Genomic DNA, 16,099 nt, shown 5'->3' on the forward strand with positions numbered 1-16,099 from the left:
TATTCTATATTGAAATTGTGTAATGTGTTTTGTAATTGCATTGGGATGAATACATGGGACATCTTAAATGAATTGGGACCACTCATAATTAGATTGTGTGAACTTTTAATTCAATTTTATCGAACTTATTATTTTTACTTGTTGGGTTCATCTTAGAATATTTTACATCTTGTGCTTATCCTTGGGTTTATGGCTGGCCAGCTGCACAAATACTTGTCCTAGATACATACCCACTGAATCTATATTGCAACCATGTAATGTGTTTTTTAATTGCATTTGGATGAATATGTTGGATTGCATCTTAAATTAATCGGAACAACTCATAATGGACTTTTTGAACTTATAATTCTGTTTGATAGAACTTAAATTTTGTTTTTCTTGCTGGATTTCAAAATTATTTATTTCTATTAGTCCGAATGGAATGGTTTCTAATTTATAGTGACAAATCCAGTGACATCCTAATCTTGTACGACAAATTATCGTCTAAGATGTAGTGGTTCTAGGGTACTCAACAATAATTTGGACTATTTACACATCTAATAACTTCCTCCCCCAATTTTTTTTTTCTTCATTTTCTTAAAGATGTAAGAGCATTATAAAAGCTACAACATAGTGCCACGTCTAACTAATATTAGTCAAATACCCACATATCTTTTTCTAGAACATTGTTGCTCCAATTGCTGTATGAAGACAGATATGTAGCTTTTAATTAGAAAAATCTATGTTTTATTGATTAATGGTGGTGGGATTGGGGATGAGGCCAAATTTCATTTAGTGAAATGGAATAGGATTTGTACTCCATTGCATTCAAGTGGGTTGGGAGTTTACAATTTCATCCAGTTTCGAGCACTTCTGGGCAAATGGTTGTGGAGATATGGTAGGGAGAGAGAGGCTTTATGGCGATTGGTGATTGACGCAAAATTTGAGAGCCTTAAGGGTGGTTGGTGTTCGAAAGAGGTGTCGGGTTCCTTTGGAGTGGGTGTGTGGAAACATATTAGGAGGGGGTGGGAGAAGTTTTGTAATTTTGTTCGTTTTGAGGTGGGGGATGAGTCATATATTAGTTTCTAGCATGATTGGTGGTGTAGGGATAGATCTTTGAATCGGTGCTTTCCAGTTCTGTTTAGTATTGTAAGGAACAAAGATGCGACGGTGGTGGATAACTTGGTCGTTTATAATGTAGTTATTCAATGGAACGTTCTTTTTACGAGGCAAATCCAGGATTGGGAGATGGAGATGATTCTTTCTTTCTTCGAGCGTCTTTACTCCACTTTGGTTCGACATGGAGAGGGCGATAGGTTAGTTTAGAACCCCTCTAAAAGGGATTTATTTGAGGTGAGATCCTATTATGAAGTGCTTGTTAAGGCTTCGACAAGGGTGGCTTTCCTTGTATGGTCAGCAGCTTTGGCTAAAATTTTGACACATGATAACTTGCTTAAGAGGAATGTCGTAGTGATTGAGTGGTGTTGTATGTGTAAGAAGAATAGGGAGTCTATGGATCATCTATTGCTTCACTTTTGAATTCGCCCGTGATCTTTGGAGTTGCATTTTTATTTTATTTGGGATAGAGTGGGTTATGCCACGAACGGTGTTGGAGTTGTTGACTAGTTGGGGCGCGTCGGTTGGGTATGGTCGTGCTAAAGAAGCTTGGCGGTTAGCTCCATTGTGTTTATTGTGGTGTATTTGGCAGGAGCAGAATGCGCGGCTCTTTAAAGATGTAGAGACATCAATGGTGGAACTACGGAAGCATTTGCTTAATATGTTATATCTTTGGATATCGTCTCATCATTGCTTGAATGGTTTTTTTTACGTAGAATTTTTTAATTTATTCTCTTCTAGTCCCTTTTTGGGGCTCTCTTGTATACTTCCCGTGTATAAGGGTTGCGCCCCTCTGTCCTTTTTAATGAATTCTTATTTATAAAAAAAAAAAAAAAAAAAAGATGCCTATACTTAGGCTTGGCAATTCGGGTTCGTCTCTACCCAGCCGACCCGATTACATAAACGGGTACTTGTTAACCTGATACGATCCGACCCGACATCAATTTCATAGTATGGTTGCTGTATGAAAGAAGATCTAGAGTTCTGGCTGAGGCTTAGTACTTCGAATCATCATATACAAAAGTTTCAGACTTCAATCTAGGATTTGCATGCAGAGTTGTAGAAACTAAATGATAAGAAGCAAGAAGGAAGTGGCAAAAACCAATCATCAAAATCAGATGTCAAACCCAAATACCCAAATACCCAAATACAAACACTTGAGAGAGATCCAGATTGAACTGTCTTTATGGTTGGAACATAATGCAGTACTAAAAGACGATCTGCTTAGCAGATTCTCACCCTTATGCAACATTCAAGAAAAGTTATAAAAAAATGTCCAAGGCAGATTCTACAAAAGAAAATAACTTTTTTCCCCTGAAGACTAAAGCTACATATGGGGGCAAGATGCACACGGTTACTAGTCAAATTCCTTGACAAATTAACCGTGAAAGAGATTCAACAAACTCCCTAGCACCTGAAATCTGTAGAGATGCCAGTTCAACTTCAATACTCTTCAATTTCGTCTTCCTTTTGGTTCCTTTCCAGCTTTCCTTCTGGTTTCACTCGAAAGTGCAGGCGACGGGCGACGAGCATGTGGGCCGGTGCGGCTAACGGGCTAGGGTTCCTTTCCTTCTGGTTTCTTTCTTTCGAGTGAATTCAATTGACACCGTTTCTAGATTCTTCATTCTACTGATTCTAGTTCTGCTTTTTTTTTTTAATAATAACCGGGTCATAATCGGGTCGACCCGATTATGATCCGAACCCGATTATGTTAAACCCAAACCCTATTTTCCCGTGTTGTGTTCGTGCCGAGTTAGCGGGTCGTGTCAAAAATTGCCAACCCTACCTATTCTCTATAGTAGGATAACCTTTGTTTACGAGTCACCTTATAGAATAAAGTTTAGCTGCTTCGTATTTCAAGACAAAATATTTCCTGTTACATGGAAGAGAAAATTCCACTAAAAGACAATGAAACATTTTGTACTATTAGAACAGTTAATTGTGCGCCAAGGTACCGATAGGAAGTGCCTATAAAAAGAGAAAAAATGAGCAAAAAAAACTTATAGGAGCAAGCCGACGGGGGATAGCTCCAATTTTGAAGTCAGTATAAATCAAAAGGAATAACAGTAAGGAAAACAAGATAAGGTCGAAAGAAAGGGGACGAAGTTCTCCTTTTACTTATGTTTTTTGCTTTTTATAACAAATGTTGCCATAACTGTTTACCATGTGTTGCACCTTCACTAGGAATAGGAATTTTTCTACTGTGAATATTCCTCACACCCCACGACCCCCTTCACTAAGAATCATGGGGACAGTTATTGTCGTCGCTTAGGAACTCGGAAGGGATTTATTGTAGAGTTATTTAGATGTTCTAGATTAGTAGGTTGATGGACCAGGCACTGGGTCGACAAGCCCAACATGTACCATTTCATTTAACGGCAAATTAAAGACTTTACATCTATGTGTCTTCCCATAATGAATTTAAAAAAATGTGAAACTCATTAGCAATTTTGCAAATGAAATATGGAACTTTTTTTCAACTAGATAGGGAGAGAGAGTTGATCAGTTCTTAGATTCTAACTCCAACAAAAGGGTCCGCAATTCATACAGAAGTGCAGTCACTTGTTAGGATATTGGGAAAACCGTTTTCGGGCTGGTTTACGGTATCGAAGACAACCCATGGAACAACCAAGGAGAATTACAGCAAGCATTGGAGAGTCTCGTTAGAGAACTTCTGAACTTCGAGAAAGGTTTCTTATCAATTCGCAGGCTTCAAAAGATTCCAACATTTAAGACGGCTAAATCACATTAGTAGAGGCATGCATAACATTGTCTATTAAGATGTTGGATTCTCAAACACAGAACTCAGGAGCCCCATATCACGGCCCTTCCCAAAAAGAGAATTGCATCAAAATTGCACATATAACTGCCATTAGCTTAAGAAAGCAACAGAAAGGAGAAATTCACCAACAAAACGAAAACATCCCAGATGATTATAGCCTTTCCAACAATTCCTTGTGATGTCACAATAAATGCAGTTCAATATTTTGTTTTAGAGTTTCTTTTTGTGCTCTAGAAAATGATATATTTAAGTGAGCACACTTACATTCCTGCTGTATTTCTTTTGCTTAATCTAACTCTTAAATAAATTTTTCTTTTGCTGTTATTTGCATCTTGGTTTTAATATGGAAGACGACACACTACTGAGCTCAGAAGTTCCGATTAAGAAGGCTGCTGAGGATGCTGAAAGTAATGCCGAGGTAATTACTGCAATCTTATATTTGTTTAATGACTGTAAAAGTTTAGTTGCCAAGGATGCTCCTGTACTTTGTGACAGCCCTTGCCTTTTAAATATAATTTCTGTATTTGCTTTATAATATCTGTTGCTCTTGTTATATATAAATCTTCTTTTGATCTTACCTCCAAGCTACACCAGATACTTATGTGACTCCCATTATTATTGTGAACTTGTCACTGTGTTGTACAGAGAAAAGAAAATTGTCACTATACATATATCAAACAACGGGAGAGGGGTCTATGGGAAACTGATAAATTTGTAGTCAATCTCATTTTTATGAATCAGTTGAAAGCAATATATTGGAGACTTTAATATGCCAGGTTAGGACTTTAACTCGTGCCAGCATGTATGTAATAATGTGACCTTATTCTTTGTTACATATGGTGCAAAAGCCGCTCACTCGTGTAGACGTAGGCACAGAGCCGTACCACATAAAATTCTGTGTTATTTTCTCTCTTTTCTCTTTAGTTTTCACCAACGTACATAGTTTCAACAATCACAACATGGCAACGATGAATGCATAGTTTATATTGTTTAGTAGTTGATATTGACTCCAATGATCTTGTAACAGGTAACAAATGGAGGCTTACCTCAATTAGGAAAAGAGGGAAAGAAAGAAGAGGAAGAAACTGATGGAGAATTCATAAAAGTTGAGAAGGAATCTATAGATGTGAAGGATGCGTCACATACTGTTGTAATAGCATCTGCAGAGGATAACAAGCCATCTGCCATTGAGAGAAGTTCAAGCAATCAGAGCAGAGAATTAGTAGAAGCCCAAGAGAAGATGAGAGAACTTGAGTTTGAATTGGAAAGACTAGCTGGAACATTAAAGCATTCTGAATCTGAGAACTCTCAGCTGAAGGATGACGTCTCGCTGACAAAGGAGAAGTTGGCAGAAAGTGGAAAGAAGTATGAAGAGCTTGAACTCAGTCACAAGAAACTGCAAGAGCATATTATGGAAGCCGACGAGAAATACAGTGTGCAGCTAAACACCCTGCAAGCTCAAGAAGCCAAAACCATGGAGTTGACTGAGGTGAAAGAGGCATTTGATGGTCTCAGCCTTGAGCTAGAAAGCTCCGGAAAGAGGATAAAGGAGGAGTTGGAGGATGAGCTGCAATGTTCTGCAGGTGAGTTGGAAAAGTTTGAGGATTTGCATAAACAAAGTGGATCACATGCTGAATTGGAGACGAAGAAGGCCTTGGAATTTGAGAGATTGCTTGAAGTGGCAAAACTGAGTGCAAAAGAAGTGGAACATCAAATGGCTTCCCTACAAGAACTCAAGGGCCTGTGTGACAAGATTGCTGAAAATCAGAAGGTTGAAGAAGCACTTAAAACTACTGCAACAGAGCTTTCTGCCATTCAAGAGGAATTGCTGCTTCAAGAGGAATTGGTTGAGACTGCGTTAAAAACCCAGGAAGCACAAGTTTTAGTTGAACATCACGAATTAGCTAATGTGATCAAAGAAAAAGAAGCTCTTGAAGCAGCTTTGGCAGATATTACTAGAAATACAAAGCAAATGGCGAAGTTGCACATCAATCTGGAGGAAAAATTGAGGCTTTCAGATGCGAATTTCTGTAAAACAGATTCTCTTTTGCCTCAAGCTTTGTCAAATAATGCAGAACTTGAATAGAAGTTGCGGTCTCTGGAAGATCTTCATAGTGAATCCAGAGCTGCCGCAGCAACTGCAGCTCAAAAGAATCTTGAGCTCGAGGATATAATCCAGGCCTCAAATGCAGCAGCAGATGAGGCAAAATCACAACTGAGAGAGTTTGAGACAAGATTTATAGCAGTAGAACAAAAGATTGTGGAGCTTGAGCAACAGTTAAAATTTGCAGAACTAAAATGCAGTCATGCTGAAAGAGAATTGACAGTACTTTCTGAGAAGATATCTGAATTAAATGCTACATCGAGAGTGGTCGAGGAAGAAAAAGTTCAGCTGAATGGCCAAATGCAGGAATACCAGGAAAAGATAAACCAGCTGGAATCAGCTCTAAACCAGTCCTCAATCTTGAATTCGGAGCTTGAGAAGGAGTTGAAGATCGCTGTGAGAAAATGTGCTGAACATGAGGATCAAGCCAATATGAAACATCAGCGCAGCCTTGAACTAGAAGATTTGGTCCAGGTATCTCATTCCAAAATGGAGGATGCTGGTAAAAAGGTGAGCGAGTTAGAATTGTTCCTCGAAACAGGAAGTATAGAATTCATGAACTTGAAGACCGGATAAGCACATTAGAAAAGAAATGCGGAGATGCAGACATAGATTCCAAGAAATACTCTGACATGGTATCAGAACTTGCATCAGAACTTGAGGCATTCGAAGCTAGAGCATCGAGCCTTGAAGTTGTATTGCAGATGGCCAATGAAAAGGAAAGAGAGTTGACCGAGTCCTTGAATATAGCAACAGATGAGAAAGGAAGGCTAGAAGATGCATCGATCAGTTCTGGCAAGATGCTTGCTGAAGCAGAAAATCTATTAGAGGTTTCAAGAAGTGAATTGAATCTGATGCAACAGAAGTTGGCAAGCATTGAAAATGATCTTAAGGCTGCTGCAATGAGAGAGTTGAGAAGCTTAAATCTGCGGAGGAGCAACTAGAGCAACATGGAAAAGTGATAGAGCAAACTATTGCAAGAAACTCAGAGCTTGAACTTTTACATGAATCCCTAGCAAGAGATTCTGAGAGTAGACTCCAGGAAACTATATCAAACTTCAACAACAGGGATTCTGAGGCGAAATATTTGTTTGAGAAATTGAAGATTCATGAAGACCAAGTAAAGATTTATGAAGAGCAGGTAGGTGCAGCAGTAGGAAAATCTGCATCTTCGAAGGAAGAATTGGATGAAACTTTATTGAAATTGGCTTCTTTAGAAAGCATAAATGAAGAACTAGAGGACAGATTTTGATAGCTGGAAATAAAGCTTCTCAATCTTTTTCAGAGAATGAGCTGTTAGTTGAGACCAATATTCAGCTTAAAAGCAAGATTGATGAACTTCAGGAATTGCTAAACTCTGCTCTTTCAGAGGAGGAAGACACTTCTCAACAACTTGTTTCTGACAAGAACACTGGTGCAGAGTTAACTGACCAGCACTCAAGAGCCTCTGAACTACAGTCTGCCGCTCAGGATTGCATTGCGCAAGCAGAAAGACAGTTACAAGAAGGCATTCACAGATTCACTCACAGAGATTCAGATGCCAAAGACCTGATTGAGAAGCTAAGTACTCTAGAAAGCCAGATAAAGTTGAATGAAGAACAGGCTCAAGATGCATGTACAACGGCTGAAGCTCGAGAAATTGACCTGGAACAGACTCTCTCAAAATTAAAGCATCTGGAAAGCATTGTTGAGGAACTACAAACCAAGTCAAGTGACTTTGAAAAAGAGAGTGGGGGGCTGGCTGAGGCAAATATGAAGCTTACTCAGGAAGTGGCCATGTACGAGTTCAAACTGAGCAATTTACAGGCAAAACTGTCTGCAGCCCTTGCTGAGAAGGACAAAACAGAGTTGAAGAGCTTAACTCTTCAAAGAATGCCATAGAAGATTTAGCGCACCAGCTTGCTTCTGGAGGGCAGAAACTACAATCTCGGGTTTTGAGAATTTTTTTTATATACCTTGGTGAACAATGATATGGACATTTCTTTGCCCCACGATGTTCTAAATATGTTTTAAAAATACAGATATCTTCTGTTATGGAAGAGAACAATCTACTTGCTGAAACATATCAAAATGGCTTGAAGGAACTTCAGACTGTTATTGCAGCTTGAAGAACAATTGAAGGAACAGAATGCAAAACAAGATGCTCTAAGATCCGAGATTGAAAAACTCAAGGCTGAGCTTACTGAGAAGGCTGTGTTGCAAACTTGTCTCACGGAACTTGAGGAACAATTGGTGAAAAGCAAAGATCGACTGAAACAAGAGGTATTCCAATAGATTCGCAATTGTTGCTAGAACCAGGATTTCGAGAATAAGCTCTGCAAATTCAATTCAAGTGTTTTACTTTTTCAGTTGAAAATTTAATGGAACTTGCCGTATCATTTCTGACTGATATGATGATTGTAGGTTCAAAGCATTCATCAGGTGGCTGCCGCTGAAAAAGAGACAGAATTGCTTTCAAAATTGGACGATCATGCTCATAAAGTCCATGACAGAGATTTCTTATTACATGAAAAGGTGCTAGAACTTCAGAAAGAGTTACAACTTGCTCAGAACACCACTGCCGAACAGGTTACACACTATTCATTATTTAAACAAATTACCACAGTGCCAAATAATTTCAAATCAAGGCTTCATTTCTATCTTTGACATAATTCATAATTCAATAATTAGCCATTTCTCAGAACAAAATTGCAGTTTTCCTGTTTGATTTTTGTGGCCTGAATCCTGATTCTCTATTTGTAGATCTTTAATCACTTATTCTATATGGAATTTCAATCTAAGGATGTTAAAAACACTTGTTCTTGAACTGTTCTTTGTCCAAATTTCCAGCCAACCGGAAAGAAAAGGATTCTCAAAAGGAGTTGGAAAGCGAAGCAGCACAGAAGCATTCTCTTGAAGAGCTTGAAGCAAAGAACCAAAAAATCATGCTTCTAGAGAAGCGAGTGAAAGAGCTTGAGAGATAGGGGCAGTCCAGCTGAACACAGGGAAGGATTAGAGGTCAAATCCAGGGACATTGGATCAACCATTTCCACTCCATCAAAAAGGAAGAGCAAAAGAAAGTCAGAAGCAACTTCTGTTCAAACCTCATCTTCTTTGGAGACACATGTTCAATCTGCCGAGGGTTCTCCTCTCATGACCGTTAAGTTCATCCTCGAAGCAGCTCTGGTCTCTGTGATCATTGGCGTAATTCTTGGGAAGCGATATTAGTTTAGTTTTGTGGATTTCGGTTGTGATCTTCTTTTTGTGAAGTTTTTGCTCTTGCTTTTCCTTTTCCTTTCAATATAAATTATGCACAGCAGGTTTGAAAGCTCTGTTTATATGCTTTCAAGCTTAGGTCTTGAGGTTGGTCAGGGAATTTGTTTTCATTTTTATCCCCCTTGTCCATAAGCAAAACAAAATAACAGTTGATGTATTTATTATTCAAGTTTGAATTTAATTTGTTAATTGGATTGGAAGGAGATACTTCCAATTTCATGGCTTTATGATTATGTGAAGTACTTATTACATGTTAATGGTCTTTAGATTAGAGATGGTGAATGAGGTTTCACGTTCAATCATGGCTCTCTGAGTTTTCTTTACATATAAAAACCTACGCATATTTTAGAGGTTTCAGTTGCTGATAAAAGCTTGTTAGTGAATGAACTGGTGTTCGGGTTTTGAGAAGGGGTGAGAGATGCACACGTGTCATTATCTCCTTTTCCGTAATTAAAAAGTAATTGTTCTCCTTTTACGTCATGGTTAGGGATTAGTAATCCGCAAAAAATGGGAATACCTATTCAACTAAAAGTCTCCTATTAATTTATTGTTTCTCGACCTATTTAATTTATATTAGATGATCGAACGGCTAAAAAATTGACATCCTCATCCAACGGCTGGAAAATCAACTTCTTTCGCAGGTTACTTCACTAATTCCAGTTGTGATAGGTTAAACGCGCGTTTGTGCCCATTATCCATAGCTTAAACATAACCTTAAGACTAAAGTAAGTAACAAGCGTTCCCCCAAATATTCCTCCCCACCGAAACCTAAAGCCACAAGCTTTCTCGGCGGCGTTGGTTGTCTCTCGGCGGTCGGCCACCCTCCACCGGGCCATCCTTCACCGGCGTTCTCTGTCTCCGGAGCTCTGTTGGTACTCTCTCTCTCTCTCTCAATCTGTGCATTTTTATGGGATTTGTCTGGGCTAGATTAAGCTTTTGAGATTGTGGGTATACGTATACCTCCAGAGATTGCTTGATTTTCTTTCTGCTTTTTCTACTTTTACTGAACAATATCTCATCTTTCTCTTCCTCCTCTCAACGTTACATCTACCTCACGGCTCTCATCTTTCTCTTTTACCTCCTATTCAACTAAAAGTCTCCTAATCTCCGTTATCCGCATAAAATCCATCCTTGTTTCATTCTCTATGGATCAATTCGCCTCAAAGAAAAGAAAAGCCATCCACTCCACCAAACATGGCAGTCCCCCCAAATATACTACGAAAAAGTACAAGGATGAACACCTTGGCACGGTGGCGACGCTTCTGCCTCCACGGCGGACTAGACCATCATCTGATTCACATGCTTGTCTTTTTTCTTACAATATATTTTTCTGTGTGGATGAGGAGAACCCTAGGGTAGAAGACGACGGAATTTGCTGGTCGGCAACAAGGTGGTTTACCCTTAACATTGCCGACCATATCTCCCAAAAACCATTAATTCCTTTCTGGAAAGGAAAAGTTCCGTCTGATTGTGGCTTAGCTCTCTTAGGATCCCACATCTACTCTTTTGGTGGGATGAGCTATGCACAGTCGCGGCCAATTCGATTAAGCTACAAGTTGAGGGTTACTCCTCATGTGTCTAAAGAATTGGTCAGTGTTCCACCTATGCTTTCTCGAAGATGTCACTTCGACGTGTCTGTTCTACGCACTAAGATTTATGTGCGTAATCATGATTTTCACCATCGACATTTTCGCCATCAATGGGGTGAGGTTTTTGACCCCGCCAAAGGAAAATGGGAAGCTCTTCCTAACCCTCCCAATTTTCCTTACGCATATCCAGAGCGTATATGTATCTCTGCGGCTCTTGAGAGTCCAGAAAGGATTCTTGTTGCTTACCATACAAAGGATGATAAACGTTCTGCTATCTTCTATTCCTATGATGTGCAACACAGAACTTGGGGAATGCTTGCACCAGCTAAGCGCAAGCTCCACCGATTGTGTGATACGAGATGGCGAGAAAGAGCCATAAGTGTTGGCAATACGCTATATTGGATTGAACGGCATGAGGATGAAGTTTTTAAAGATGACATTTTATTTATAGCGTATGATTTAAACTTAAATCTATGGCTAGAAGGCACTTTAAAAGAACACGGTGTGTTTTTTTTCCAAGATTATGGAATCTTGGGCGCTGAGGCCAGACATCCTGGCTTCCTCCATCTGGAGAAGCACAAGTTCTGTCTCTTACAGTGCTCAGACAATGATTATCTGCGTTGTGTCATAGTTGAGATTTCTCCTATGCCCCAGACAAAGTCATTAGGCATATCAGTTGTGTGGGACCAAAAATATGCAATGGAACCAAAAAGAAGCCGTGGATCACCCACTGTCTTAGTGTATTGCGATATAATGTAAGTTTCTTCTTCTCTTCTTTTTCATTTTGCCCTCACGAGAAATGGATATGTGTCAGATTTTCGTGGGTTTATGTCTTGCCTAAGTGCTAATGGGGTGTGTGCTAAACTTGCAGGCCTAAGAAGACAGATTTGGAGAAGAAATCAAGCAAGAAAGAAGTGCGGGGAGCAAATTAAGGTATTATTTCATCTTTAATTTTTTCTATTTTTATTTGATCTTTAAGTTTTTTTTTTTTTTTTGGTTGAATAATTCATCTTAAGTATTAAGTCGGGCACTTTATGAACTCTAAATTAAGGTCAAAGATCCTTTCAGGATGGATCAAAAGAAAAGATATATATATAAGGACAGAACTGAATTGAACTGCATTTGGAATTGTAGTAGGTTAGACAAAGCCAGATACTGGGAACCAAACTAGAAACATGTTTATGTTATTTCTAATCCAACATATAAATGAATAATGTTAGAGACCAATTTTTTTTTAAAAAAAAATTATCAAGAGTGATCTATCCCAAATTTAATGGTTTAGGATTTTCGGTCGCACTATTAAACATGAAAACTACCTCATACAGTCCTCACGTTTGAGATTGAAGTGGGGTCAATCCACCAGGGCCCTTTGTAGCCCCTCCAACAACATAAAGCTTATTGTTTAAGATGCCTGTCTTACAATAAGCTCTGCCAATTGACATATCAGCTGCTTCACTCCAACAATTTTTTTTTTTTTTGACAACCACAAAGCCTCATTCTATCGAACGTATCCTTCTTCCCAAGCCAACCTCTTATCACATCGGCAATTTTGATGCTCGAGCCCACCATATGCCACATCCGAAGGGGGTTCATACCCTTTCTACATTCATCTTCAAAAGCAAAATTCGGCATTGGTGGCAGCCTCTGCCATCTTCTGGATAGAGGATATAAAGCATACCATAGAAGCTTATCATTTTCAACCTTTGTTAATATATACAGCCATTCCTCTGTAGTTCCAAGTTCTTTTCTCACATTGTCAAGTTCAACACTCAGAATGGCAGTGTTCCAGGCCTGAGACACCAACTTGAGATTTAAATAGTTGATCCTAGGAATTTTAGCAAGAATCTGCATAGATATCTCATCAGGAAGACCGGAGATCAATGTTGGATTCTCTTGATTTTTCATGCCTTGTGGTGGATTTCCAACAAAAGAGCGCAAGATTCAATCTTGCTTCAACTTGGAATTTTTTAATACAAGTCCCCTTAGGCGTGTCTGTTCAAGCCTAAAACAAGTCACTCTTGAATGGTACTTCTATATCCTTTAGCACTCTCAATCTCACTTGCAGTAATCAAGTTATAGGCAGAAACCCTTGTCAGTAAAGCATGTAGCTAGTCTTGCATAAGGTGAGCTTGTTTGTCTATGTGTGGCTGCCTTAGCAATAAACTCCTAAACATATCATTCTTGCTCTACTTTCTTCAATATGGTGGTAAAAATTTAAAGGTCTTGCACTTAAAAAGACAGCTTGGATGCCGAACAAGCTTGATTTGTAAATTTTATAGAAATATTGGTGGTCATGATATTTTAGTTCTCTGCAAGAACCTTAGAACCTATAGGAAATGTGTGCGGACATAAAATTTAGACACGGACAAGAAACTTTATTAATTACACCAGGAAGTTGCTCCCATTTATCAAAAGTCAACCTATGGCCCTCAGAATGATGCTCTCGAGCATTAGGTACTTTTAATAAGACCCATGGTGCTGCCATCATTTTTTGCCCTTAACCATGCTCTTTCATGCATATTTGATGTGCACATAAGAATGACATGGCTGTTAGTCATGGTTGTGTAATGCTTATGGGTGTGTTAAAACTTGCAGGGGTGATGTGTAGATCTGTGGGAGAAGTCAGCTGCAAGATGTGGGTGAAAAGCAAGAAGTGTTTTTTTGTTAGTGCAAAGTGGGTTATATGCTAATGCTACTTTTTTTTGTTATGCTCTCACTTTATTGAGAGGCCAAATGCTGCCAGTGGAATTTTCTCATATCTTCTTTTTTTTGTGAAGTTGGGAAAAGTTCTTTGAACTTGTGAATATTTTGGAGATATCTTACAAAAGATGTATATTTATTCTCTGCTTCATTAACATATTGTAAAAACATTTGAGGTTTTAAAATTATTCATATTCTGTTTTATACGACTTTGTATTTGATTTGCACTTTGCCTACTAATGATTTGAAAAGTGTAAATCCGGTTGCCATTTTGTTAACGGATTTAAGTTGATCAAGAATCAATTTCCATCTCACTGACATTTTCTTCATTCAGCTATGATATATTTTTTTTATTAAGAGAAACCCCTTGCTGAATCTTGCTGATTCATTAGCAGATATCTTCTATGTGGTATCTTTTCCCTAAATATTGGCAGATTTATTAGCTGCCCAAATGTCTTCCCAATTGTCTTACCTTAATTTTCCCACTCATCCTCTATATCTATCTGAGACCACATTAAGATTCTATGCTACTTACATGTACAGTACCATCACACCATTAAGCATACCTCATAGATGAGGAATGCTAGACATCCAATTAAGTTCATAGTTATATAAGGATTAAAAGTATCTAGATACTTAAGTACAATGATCAAGTATAATCTAATTATCTAACGATTTATAGTCATATTTAAATATAATGATTAAGTATCTAAATTATGATTGAGTATTTAAGTATCTAGATTATAAATTGTTGATTCATAATTCATAAATATGTATAATTATAAATTGAGCTATATGTTTGAGTTCACATTATCACATTTGTATAAGTTTAAGTTCACATTATCCAAAAGCACGCCCTTTCGCTTCCTCTACCAGTCAGTGGCGGAGCTAGCATTTTGCTTTAAAAGGGTCAAGATTAAAAAGATAAAGTTAAACAAAAATTAATTAAAAAATTAACTAACGAAATAAATAAACCATTCAAAAAAAATTAATTATTATTTAAAACATATAAATGTAACTTCGACACGATCATTATGCGAGTGTCATCAGACATATACCTAATGATTTCTAGTCTAATTTGACTCGTGTGCTGAAGTCCATATGTAGTAGAACATTATATAATTGAAAGAAAACACATGGTTTCATTCTACACATATCATGACATTTTGCTCATTACCAGTCAATGTATTTATTAACTACTTAGTTTCTTCAGAATTTCTACAAGGTTTATCAATGCATTTAATGGCATACGCCATGATTACAAAGATGGAGTATAATATCACGTTAATCAACGCACATGATTATAAAGATATGGGCATGTTTGGTTAGAAAGTTAAGTTGGCGATTATTGTGCTAAACTCGTTTTAGGGTGGATGATAATCATTGGCCAATATAAGCCAATGTAAAAACAAACACCGAACAATACAGGAACAACTCAAAAAATTGCTAAATTTTGAAAACCAAGTTCATCATTAATTAACTCTTTGAAATGAAAAATCTAATATTTGAGTCCAAACGAAATAGTGACAGTTAAAGTATCGATTAAATAATTAAATTCATTTATTCTTATAAGCTTAAGTTTTTAGGGTAAATTGTGATTTAACGTGCTATCAGAGTAGAGGTCTTGAGTTCAAATCATGTCTCAATTGATTTATCATTCATTTCAATTAAATATTTAACATGTTAGGCATCACTTATTAAAAATAGAGTTTGAACCTATATATGAGGATGATTATTAGAGTGTTGATCAAATGATTAAATTCGTTCATTTCTACAAGTTTAAACTTTTGACATAAGTGATAATTTAATAGTGACCAAAGGTATGATCGGATGGTGTAAAATTGGGAAGACTAAAATGCAATTATCCATACATATTTTGTACATATTTGATCTTACTATCCTCCTCCTACCCTAAACATATAGAGTGAGTGAGAGATAGACACATGTATGAATCATGATGCAACTGCATTATTGATGATGTTGGGATGACTTTACCGTGGCATGCATAGAAAGAAGCAAGAAAACAATAAAAGTTAAACGGAGTGAGAAAAAACAAATCCCACCTTATCTATAGGTGAAAACTCAATTACTAAAATTTTAAAAAATTGGGTCTTCGGAGCTTAATTTGGGTATTGAGCCTGCTTTTTAAGCTTAATTTAGACGTTTTTAGCTATTTAAAAAGCATTTCAACATTTTTTGACTCCATATATTGGCCTAAGTTTGAATGGAAGTAAAAGGGCAAAATTCTAAATTTTATTATTTTAATTTTTTAATAAATAAATGCATTCAAATATATATATATATATATATATATATATATATATATATATATATATATATATATATATATATATATATATATATATATATATATATATATATCAGGTTACCAGTTATAACCGATTTCAATATTTTCTAAAACCACTAACCATTCCGATAAGGCCGATTTGCCAATTACTGTACCAATTACCGGTTGGTACCGTATTGCCGTTACACTCGTACCCTTCTCACTCTATCAACGCCCGTCACAATGCGGTTACATTTACTAATATGTTACCTGCGCTATTCTTGAGA

At 37.4% G+C, this 16,099-nt stretch overlaps 1 protein-coding gene and 1 pseudogene across 5 annotated transcripts; both read left to right on the forward strand.

The window, feature by feature from the left end:
* The first annotated feature begins 4,220 nt into the window (after positions 1 to 4,220).
* On the forward strand, positions 4,221 to 9,463 carry LOC133861643 (uncharacterized; annotated as a pseudogene).
* A 465-nt stretch (positions 9,464 to 9,928) lies between these two features.
* LOC133861645 (uncharacterized) lies at positions 9,929 to 13,731 on the forward strand. 5 transcript variants are annotated; one of them, XR_009899054.1, is made up of 4 exons: positions 9,929 to 10,108; positions 11,457 to 11,580; positions 11,697 to 11,758; positions 13,421 to 13,731. XR_009899054.1 is itself a non-coding variant. In XM_062297433.1 (3 exons), exons 1-2 carry the CDS (start codon positions 10,382 to 10,384, stop codon positions 11,755 to 11,757), a joined length of 1,260 nt encoding a protein of 419 aa, XP_062153417.1. In that variant the 5' UTR covers positions 9,929 to 10,381; the 3' UTR covers position 11,758; positions 13,421 to 13,731. The 5 variants fall into 5 exon arrangements, 2 of the variants coding, with proteins under 2 accessions (XP_062153417.1, XP_062153416.1); XR_009899055.1 differs by having other exon boundaries at positions 11,480 to 11,580; XR_009899056.1 differs by lacking the exon at positions 11,457 to 11,580.
* The last annotated feature ends 2,368 nt before the right edge of the window (positions 13,732 to 16,099 follow it).

This window comes from Alnus glutinosa, chromosome 2 (genome assembly GCF_958979055.1).
Source record: "Alnus glutinosa chromosome 2, dhAlnGlut1.1, whole genome shotgun sequence".
NCBI lineage: Eukaryota > Viridiplantae > Streptophyta > Magnoliopsida > Fagales > Betulaceae > Alnus > Alnus glutinosa.

Excerpts from the sequence above, each read along its gene's own strand:
- LOC133861645 (XM_062297432.1), top strand. The coding sequence starts at position 10,382 with ATGGATCAATTCGCCTCAAAGAAAAGAAAAGCCATCCACTCCACCAAA. Across the intron at positions 11,581-11,696 it reads TTAGTGTATTGCGATATAAT|GCCTAAGAAGACAGATTTGG; the intron begins GTAAGTTTCTTC and ends CTAAACTTGCAG.